Below are 10,841 nucleotides of genomic sequence, written 5' to 3'. Positions count from 1 at the left end.
TTTTATTATAAATAAGTAATAGTAATAATACATTGTTTATGACGGTTTTGAGCAAAGGCAGGAAAGCGCAGTGTGTGCGCCAGACGGATTGTGGGATTGAATAAACAACGCGCGAGTCCACTTTTGCTCAAAACGTCTGTGGAATTGCACCGTTTCTGCCTGTCAATCACTCAACTGCTCATCTTCTTGTCCGAACAAAACGGCCTCCAGTTTTGCATGGTCCGTGGCTCTTAAACACAGCGCCAAACGGATTATCTCAAAACGCCGGGTTCTGTTTGGCCACACTTTTGCAATTCCCGGTAGAGCCGGCTAGTGTCGCACTTTGCCTGTAATGAATCATAAACGACGTGGTCTCTGCTACAGAGTTAGGGATCCTTGGTGTTTTTATTCTACGTTTTCACTTTTACAGTTAAAATATCGACGCTCCCAGCCGTGTCCTGTACTTCTCGACGCTCTTTGTGTTTAATATGATCAGACGGAGAAACGAAACACACCGAGCGACGGTTGTCAGGTGCCTGGATCCACAGCGACGTCGGTGTACACCGTTTTACCATCCATATCACCACATTAAACGTTTAAACGGGTGAGTATTCGCATGACCTGCGTCTTAAAAACGCAGGAAATAGAAGCGGGGCGCGTTTAGTGCGATGCAGTCCACTGCGGAACACACACGCCTGTGTTATACCGCATGTCTTAATGTGTACTTTAACGTTACCGTTATTATCTAAAAACGCATTCATTACCTTCATAGGGAAGTGTTGTAACGGCATCGCGGTACAGCGATAGATCAGAGGGTAATACCATGGTTCTTGACACATACTGTAGCGTACCACGATACTGAATGACAATCATTTTCATGTACCAGTGTCGTTTATATTGTACTTATTAAATTATGTCAAAGAATACAATTTTCCTAGTATTATAGTGTTAATAAAAAGTGGTTGAGTCTGTTTGCTAAATTATGGTAAAACCATGGTTTTAATACAGCAATCATAGTATAACTGTGGTACTTGAAGTAAAACTATTGTGATTTTGAAGTAAAAGTAAGGGGTGACTAGGGTTATTATGAGTTTGTAATTTGCTATTTGAAGTTACTTATAGTTCTTTATTATATTTTATGTTATATTTATTAATAGGTATATTTTAAATTGATTAAGTAAAATTGGCATAGTATATGAATATATGGTAATTTTTCAGTACTGTGGTACTGAATGTGAGTTTATATCAAACGTATGTTTTTCACATATAATATCATTACTGTACTACGGTATAAGCATAGTACTTTTTTTGTGAACATTAGTAAAATAATCTGAGGTTTTGTGTGTTAGTGGCACAATGATAACAGTTCATAGCTCAAACCTGCGACTTTTTGTTGCCAGTTCAGGACCCAAACCATTAATCTACGCCTGAACCTGTTATGGGTTTGATCTGGTTTTGGTAAACTTGTCATTTTCACGGCAGTAAGGTACACTCTAAAAGAAGTCCATAAAAATAGGGCACAATATACTGTATTAATATGAAGGAATTTTCCGTATTCATTTTTTACAGTTGTTTTACCTGTATTTTACATTTTAGCATTAACGTAAAATCCGTAAAATAAAGGGAAAACGTACTGGTAATTTTCTGCCAGAACATTATCAGTTTTTTATGGGATGTTTTTCAAGTGGTTAAAGACCTGTGTTTGTAAATGTATGTGTTAATCCATTAGTCAGCTGTTTTACCTATAGGGCATAATATTATAATATAATAAAAATGTGAGCGTACTGTGTAATACCTTGGCATTTCGTGGTTTTATTGAATATGAAGAATAACGAGCCGTTCTAATAATTTTCTGGATCATATATCACTTTCTAACTTCGCATCATTGGATTTCACAGAGCACTGTGCATAATTTAATAACGTGTGCTAGTGTTTTATTATTGTAACATCGGTGCGTTTGTTCTCTTGTCCTAGTAGGTCAGACGTGTCTGTGCTGATCTTATTCGTAAAACTTGGTAATTTCTCAAATGCTTTGCTTAAACCAAAGTACGAGCAATAGTGTTATTGGTGCTTGCAAACAATATGCATCATTTATGTTTTAACGGAAACAAAATGAAGAGGTTTACTTATCGAGAAAAAATATTTTTATGGCGGTATGCGCTGTAACTGTGTAACTTCTGTTCCCTCACTGCGGTTGTTCAAAGTCCCACGCGTGCCTTCTGTAAATAGATCATTACAGTGTAAATCAAGAATCTAATCCCTGGTATCACTGAATAGCAGTTGACCTTGGATTTTTCCTTTTGTACTCCCTATGCGAATTCCAGGTCGCGTTGCCAGCGCTGGCTGCTTTAACCTGCTTTTTTTTACTGCGTTTCACACTACTCTCCTGTACTGTATTTCAAAAGACCCTCTTATTTTAGTCCTCGTACCGCAGCACAAAAGCAGCTTTATGGAGAAGTTTGTTTACAGTTTGTAAAACGGAAATGTGTGCCGCACTCGCCGGGCGTAAAGGAGTCGGGGTTGTTATTCCAGTCAGGTATTTCTAAGTAAAAAAACTAACGTCTCTAACGGCTTGTTGTGTTGGTTAAGTAAAGGTGTTGTTTCTTATGGAAACAGCTTAGTGGGGGTCATGACATCATCACTGATGGGCCGCTCCTACACCTGTCGTTTCCATTCAGCATATATGCAAATGACATCACTCTCGTCCAATCAGAAAACGCCAAGAGTCTTAATGATCAGCAGAAGATGATCAACATTGGCTTTCCTGAAGTCAAGGACAATCTCTTTAGTTTTTCACACCTTAAGTTAGGCCCGCAGCGTTCAGCCTTCTGCATTCATCGCACACCTACAAGGAATGATGTAACAACATCTGCAACATTGTAACCTGCCTGTTGTAGGGTAAATATACAAAAATGCCAAAGATTTACATTAGAATATGTATAGTGAATACAAATTAAGTGGAAACAGATACAAACTGGGTTGTGTATGGTTGTGGCTGTATCTTAAAGTTAAGGTCAATGACATCATTGTAACATCAAACGTTTCCGAAACGTAGCTTGATGTGGAATCAATCTGACCATGATTACACGCATTCTGTAGTGTGTGAAATGTGGGGGCAAGCTGTCAGAATGCATTTTGCGTTCAGGAAATTCTCTCTTGACAATCTGTCTGACAGCCGGCCTCTGCGGGGATCATTTCAGCTGAGTGTGTAGATCAAGAAAAAGTTCCTTTAAACGTACGCTGATTGTGTTGTATAGTTTGATGTTCTACGGTTGAATGTTTTCCGAATGTAGAATTGAAAGTTATAGTTCACCCAAATTTTTAAACTATTACTTTAACTCGTATGTTCTAGAATGTTATTGTCATGGTCTGGAATGTTCCAGTGTTGCTGTCTCTCGCATTTGACTCGGTAATGGCTGAAAATTAAACGGGAGGTTGCGTTAGATGACTCTTTAAAGGCCCACTGCAATGCCTTGGAACGCTCAGCATTATTTGATTTGTTGACGTAATTTAAACTGAAAAATGCAGAGAGCGTGAGACATATCGAGTGACCCCGCCCCCTTCTAAATTAACCAATAGCGTTTCGTTTACGGCACACAGTTAGCATGGCAAAGCTGCATTTAACAGCGTAATAGCTACAGTGGTGTAAAAGTCTATCGAAAAGATAGGAAGATCAGTGATACCAGTGATATGTCATTTGAAGCTTGTTATTTACGTTGGTGAGTGACACTGGCGTTTGTCTTCTCCTTTACTCATCAATGCTGCGATGTCCGATCTCTTCCATATATGTTTTCCATTTTATGTTTTTTCAGCGGATTTGCACATATGATCGCGCAAATGATCAGCTCTGTGCTATCGTGTAGGACACCGTAGGACACTCACGTGCAACCGCTCGCGTGACACTAACGCGAAATTAAGACTTTAATGTTAATGGTTACATTTTGATTCACTGGGGCTTTAAAGACTTGGCCACCTTGGAATTATAAGGTTGTGTCTGCGTTCTGAGCAGTTTTGAGATTTTGAGCTTCAAAGTTTTTGCATTCTGTTTGACTTGTAGACACAATCTTTTTGTTTTCTGAAAAGTACATGACGTAAAGAAAAACATCACATAATGTAAATAAGTTGTCACAGAATAAGAATATGTGAATAACTCAATTTTGACAAAAAAAGTCAAATAGAACTGTATAATTCCAAGGTGACGATTTTTGTAGGCTACGTTGACTTTTCACTGGTCCCTTTTTATTTAGGGAACGTCAACGAAAGTTTTCATTCTTGCTGGTTGCAAGATCAGATGTTACCTACGGTTTATTTGATTGACAAGTACACCATTTGTTGCTGGATTAATCTCTTTTATGTTGTTGTAGTTCCAATAACAAAAAGTTTCGTTTACTAGCTTGAGTTTGCACGCATTGCAGTAAATATATTTTTTAAATAAGTATATAAATATCAACTAAAAAATGTAATCTCTTGACATTTTGCTAGCGTCACTGTTTTTCTAAATTAGGTTGAAACCTCTTGAATGCCATGTATGAAACGTAAACAGTGGTAAATTACGTTTTGCTTATCGGTAACTTGCTACGTTTATGAACAAACAGACTATAATTTGCATTGTGACGCAACAAGGTGCTAACGTTTGCTAGTCAGACTGATGGAATGTAATGTATTAATTATAGTCCGTTTATTTGGTAAACATATCTTAAAAGTCGTAAAATGAATCTTGAGCCGGAATGTGTTGGATATAGTCATTCCATTGTGTGCTTCTTAGCAGTTTGAGTGATCAAATTAAGATGACTTGGAAAATAGATAATTGTGTTATAGAATTTCATTAAGATGTGGCCAGAGTTTTTGTAGCTTGGCTGAGATCAAATTTCATCTAATAACTAAGTACTGTGCCATCAGAACCTGAGTGTGTGTTTGACCAAAACTTTTGTTGACCCTTTTAAATGTTCCCAGCTACTGTTGTGAATTATTTATCAGCGTTTTCCATACCTGTCATATGGTTATGTAAGTTTCCAGGAAAAAGACACTTTCTGCAGTTTGCAGTTTCACTTCAGTCGGAATGTTTCAGGATACCCATGAACAGCATACGTTCGAGTCTCATAGTTTTATGTCTGCATTTTGACACGGCGTACTGGAGAAGTCATCGTTTTTCGTAAGCCAGAATCCATGACATGGGATTCACTGCAACACTGAAGATGGGAATTCCTGGAAATGCTGATATAGTAACAACATCAAGACCAAACAAACAATCCACTGAAACTTATTCAAAGCATCCCACAAAGAACCAACAGAAACGCCTGTTTTGATGCAACTTTTTTTAAGGTGGAATGTTTAGCGCTGCGTTTGCATTTGCAAAGTAGGCAGGCCATTTGCGATTTGCTTGTGGCACGATCGGCCACGTCATATTTCAATGAAGCTTCTTATCTTCTTATTCTTATCTCGGTTTTGAATGCGTCTTAGCGTATCTCACTTTGCGAAATAGATATACGTTATGTCAATGAGATGTTTGAACGGCCAGCTACATTTCAGACACAGAACCATTCTTTTGGGTGTGTGTGTGTGTGTATGAGATAACAGAGGTTGTCTCAGGGTTGTGTGTACAGAGGTTGAACATACTACGATTTACTATTTCTTGCTTTTACTGTGAATTATTGTGTGTTATAGTAAGTTTTTTTACTGTAAGGTCTCTAATGTTATAATTACGAAAACCCATTAAAGACTTTGTAGCGTTTTAGTTGATGTGGCGCCTTCTCTAAATTTTAACATTGAATGTATGAGGTGAAACCTTAAGATTTTAATGATGCTTTTCTCTTTTTGGCTATTTATGGAACGTTCCATGTCTCATTCTGCAGCCCAATCCTGTAAGGCCAGATTCATCTTATTTTGTCCTTCAGATGTAGATAAGCAATAGGCTGAACTGAAAAAATCTTTTAATGTTTTACAATGATGTGAATCTGTTTATTTGTCTACGCCTCCAAACCACAACATCTCCCACGCTTGATTCACGTATTGTATGCTACATAAACTACAGCTATTGTGGTTGAAATAATGCAGGACTTCAATGGAAGGGTGTTGCTGTCTAAACCTGGTGTTGGTTACATATATAAATTTAGCAGCGGATGATCTAATATGATCAATTTCTGGAGCACTGTTTAGTAATCTAATGTGATGTTAGAAAAGCATATAGGCTATGTATTGTCTTTATAAGAAGCTTTGGGAGGTGTCTGCAGACCCACAGTAGACCGGGATCAGATTTCGATTTTAACCTCCACCCTTCTTATGGAAAAATAGGTCCTGACCTGTTTTCTCTGGTTATGTACAGTCTCTTTGTGTGTGGGATTTTTTGTTATCTGTGATTTTATTAAGAATAAGCACTTTTACCACAGCAGGTTTACTAATTTCCTATATATGAAGCATTTGTTTAAAATCTTTGGTCAACATTCATTGATATTTGGTACATTGGGAGCAAAAAAAGTTGTGTCTGGGTTGCCAAACGCATGTCCAACATTTTGGCAAAAAAGCCTCTTTGTTGTCATTGTTGTATTTTATGATCACCCTTTGTCCAGTCACGGGTATAGTTGAACTGTACAACTGATTCTTCCCGGGATAATATGGCCATTAACGACTCATCCCTAATGTAAACAGTTAGCGGTTTGATCATGTGTACTTAACCTTTACCCCTATGTCAAGGCACACATTTTCGCTGACTGTATTTGAATCTGAGCCCAAATGCAAACAAGCATATTTGTGTTGACCTAAAATAATGATTTGTCTTTCATTCTCAGAGGTAAGCTACAGATTTTCACCCTCCATCCACTCATTGGAATGCCAGTTCACAATCTGTTATGTCTCTTGAAAAGATTTGCTGTTTAATCCCAACGGTGTGAAACGCTGGAATCCGTTTTTGTTTGGTCATGTTGTCATCCATTGTGATGTCACGTAGCCAGGCAACATGGGTAATATCATGGAAAGTCGACATGGACTATATCATGCGAAGTCGACATGGACTGTTTGGTTCTTTTGTTTCCCTGGTTCTTTTTGAATTGGTAGTGGTAAGGAATTTTAAAGGGACAGTTCACCAAAAAAGGTGTGATTATGTTTTCATTCTTATGTCTTTTAAAAACTGATAATGGTGAATGTCTTTTAATGTAAATGTGTTTTAAGAATATATTTGGTTTGTTCCTTACCCAAATCTTTTAAAAGACTTCAGAAGAGTTTGATTATGGTCCAGTCCCCATTCACTTTAATTGCAATTGTAAGCGGAATGTTTCCTTAAAGGGACAGTACACTCAAAAATTTAAATTTTGTCATCATTTACTCACCTTCGAGTTGTTCCAAATCTGAATACATTTCTTTGTTCTGATGAACACAGAGAAAGATGTTTGGAAGAATGCTTATAACCAAACAGTTCTGGGTCACCATTGACGACCATAGTAGGAAAATGACGATGGTAGTCAAAAGTGCCCCAGAACTGTTTGCCTTCCTACATTCTTCAAAATATCTTCTTTTGTATTCAACAGAGCGTGTAAATCAATTTTTCCTATTATGGTAGTCAATGGTGGCCAAGAACTGTTTTGTTACAAGCATTCTTTCAAATATCTTTCTCTGTGTTCATTAAAATTCATACAGATTTGGAACAACTCCTGGGTGAGTAAATAACAGAATTTTCATTTTTGGGTGAACTGTTCCTTTAAGCTTTTTTTGCTTACGGTTAGAATATCACAAAGGTTTTAATTTAAGCGTTTAGGAAGTGTATCTGCTGATCTTGAAGTACCTCACACCCTCACGACGAATCACTCCTGCTTTTCCTGTTCTGATGGTTTTCTCTTTGTGTATAAAGTGCAACAGTTCTTTAATCTCTCTCAACTTCCCCATACGACTTCACCAGACACAGTGAATGCAGTCAGCAAAACTGTGTGCCAAGTGTTTTGCATGTTACTATTGTATCACAGTCCCTCTTTTGTATTCTTGAAAATTTGTAAGCTCACTCTTTTTCTTTGCACTCTTTTCCAGCATCTTCACTGCTATGGTATATCCGGTGGGCGTGTCTCCTTCGGTGTGTTCGACAGCTTGAAAGGATGGGCTACAGCGAGGAATAAACCTGAGGAAAAAAGCCAGGCCACGCCCCCCACATCCTAACGGAGGCCACCGTGATGCTGAACCCGTCCTGAACCGCAGGAACGAACTCCCTCGCCATGGGCTCCGTGTTCCTTTGGAAGCTCTCATCCCAAAAGCTGGGTTTTTTCCTGGTGAGTTTCGGCTTCATATGGGGGATGATGCTGCTCCATTTCACCATCCAGCAGAGGGCAACGCACGAGAGCAGCACGCAGCTGCGGTTGCAGATATTGGACCTGAGCAAGCGATACATCAAGGCTCTCGCTGAGGAGAATCAAAGCGTGATGGACGGGCCGTACGTGGGCACCATGACGGCGTACGGTGAGTCGTCTTCGTTGTTGGTTGCTTGGGTATGCATTTGGGGTTCGATTATAATAATTCACATATTTGCCACTTTGGATAGGGATAGTTTACCCAAAAGATAAAATTTGTACTTTATTTACTCATTTCAAACTTGAATGACATTCTTTTACCTGCCAAACACAAAAGAAGATATTTTGAAGAACGTCGGTATCCAAACAACGTTGACCCCCATTGACTACCATTGTATGGACACAAAACCACTTTCTCAAACTATCTCCTTTAATAAAGGTGATAAAGTCATTCCTGAGGTTCAAACCCACTACCTGGCTTGTCATTGCCACGTTTATTGAGCCACAGAAACACTTAAATTCATTTACACTTCATTTAAACCATTAAGAAGTCACTGCGGGCAAGCAAGTCAGCTCCCGGAGACTGCAGTTTGCATGAAATTTGCATCCGGTAGTGACATTGCAGGGAACTTTCCATATCAACTGCATAAATCTGCCCTGCCGCAGCATTGCGGCCGGTCACAATACAGCTCTGTCTTTCTCTGTTTTCCTCCACTGCACCACAGAAACAAACCCATCAGGCTGATACGGTTAATGTTTTTAACCTATATTTAGCTCACGGGGATGCAACCGAGAATGGCCGTCGTCCGCCGGACAGTCCTGAAACCATAACAGGCAATGTTTAAAGAAGAGAAGAGCTCAGTTACGTTCTCGTGCAGAAAGAGGCCGTGTCGGTGTCTGTTTTAGCTTTCTTTCACCTCAGAGCCATCGATAAGTTATTCATGCTTCTAATAGAGGAGCTCTGTTGGGCGGGAAGCCTCATTACGGCAACTATTGATCCGCAGAGACAAAAACACACACAATGGCTTCTTCCAAGCACGCCCAGCGTTTCTCTCTCTAAATGACTTGTTTTACAGGTGATGTGAGAAGTGTGATCACTACATGTTTTTATTTAGGGGGTTGTAGTTGAGTGGGAGGTGTTTCTCGCGCGAGACATTTGACCTTCATGGCGTGCCGTGCTCCCGCAGGTAAAAGGTCAGTGTAGGATGTAGTCGTGGGCTGTTAGAGGTAACATTATCATGCAGAGACAAACACTGCGTAACCCTGTTGTGTGGAAGATCTCGGTTTTCTTAAAGCTGTAATTCGTAACTTTTTTTGGTTAAAAAATGAATTTGAGCAAGTGCATAAAAAAGCAATGTTTAAAACAGTCTCCTTCACAATGAGCTTATAATAACTATTTATCAATCTTGATTTCAAAATATAATAAAGATAAGATTAAGAACGTAACCTGCAATTTTATGTTTTAAACAGAGATGGCGATAGAGAGGCAAAAGTTACAAATGTAAAGTTTCGCCGATTTTCAACTCGCTTTGGTCATTTGCGTTACTATCAACAATATAGCAATACAATGTTTACTTTTTCTCCGCGTTGCCCGGACCGTGAAATTCATGTTTATTCTTCACCATATAACACGTTTTGCGTCATGGAGAAAAAAGAAAACCAAGTAAACATCGTTCAATTACATACATAACTCAGCAAGTATTAGCACAAGTGTCTAAAAACGCAAATGCTAACATTATGCTTTTTGGTCCCACCGAGGATACGGAATTATTAAAATGATGCTTTAGCCGCACGGTCAATATCCTCCAAAGTCTTTTGTCATCCCAAATCAATTTAGTTTTCCCCTTTGGAAAATTAGAAGACAATGAACTCTCTCGGCCTTTATTAGCATCCATAAAATGAAGTGCCTGTCTTTAATGGTAGAGAATTGTAGGAATCAACTCGCATGTGTCTGCACTGTAACGTAACAATAGAAAAAAAGAGGTTTTGTTTGCACACAAACAAGCACAAGCAATAGTTTGTTTTAGTCCTTTATTTGTGACATTTATAGAAGAAAACTGTCAGTATTACTGTAGAAGATTCATTCGATCAGATGTGCAATTTTCATTTGGTGGAAACTAAAAAGTTGTTAAAAACTCCCATATACCTAAACTGAGGGAGGCAGTCTGCAAGTGACAGACATGTGTGTCAAATAAGCGTTTGTTCATTTCCTGTTGTTGGTTCTAGGCAGCTCGGCTCTCAGCCACTGAGGAGTCTTACTTCATTTATTTTTGATGGCAATATGAGAGACCCTTCTTAACCCGATTGAATTTAACCATGCCGCCTGGTTAAAGCTATGGATTGTGTTTCTCTTGAGACGGAAAGCAGTTGTTGTAGTTGGTCTCCACTGGCAAAAATGTAAAAAAGCAGGAATTTGGAAGCGTTTGTGTATAGCTGTAGTAGTAATCCATAGTTTGTTGTATAGGATATATTTTTAGTAGTATTTTTGATGTTGCTTTATGGAAGGCACTTTGGTCAAATTGAGTTGGGTTAGTTGTGCTGTATATAAATAAATAAAATTAAAACTTAAACTAGAATTTTGGCTTTTTGATTGTG

The 10,841-nt window shown here is 38.6% G+C and overlaps 1 protein-coding gene across 1 annotated transcript in view; it reads left to right on the top strand.

Moving 5' to 3' along the window:
- The first annotated feature begins 423 nt into the window (after positions 1-423).
- mgat5 (alpha-1,6-mannosylglycoprotein 6-beta-N-acetylglucosaminyltransferase) overlaps positions 424-10,841 on the top strand; it is a 50,058-nt gene continuing 39,640 nt past the window's right edge. Inside the window, exons 1-2 of the mRNA XM_057325342.1 lie at positions 424-583; positions 7,993-8,415. Coding sequence (XP_057181325.1) covers positions 8,175-8,415 — 241 coding nt within the window. The 5' untranslated portion in view covers positions 424-583; positions 7,993-8,174. The remainder of the gene's footprint in view (positions 584-7,992; positions 8,416-10,841) is intronic.

Source organism: Triplophysa rosa, linkage group LG25, assembly GCF_024868665.1.
Source record: "Triplophysa rosa linkage group LG25, Trosa_1v2, whole genome shotgun sequence".
Lineage (NCBI taxonomy): Eukaryota > Metazoa > Chordata > Actinopteri > Cypriniformes > Nemacheilidae > Triplophysa > Triplophysa rosa.
The sequence above is the reverse complement of the archived record's forward strand: the minus strand, read 5'-3'. Positions and strand labels throughout refer to the sequence as shown.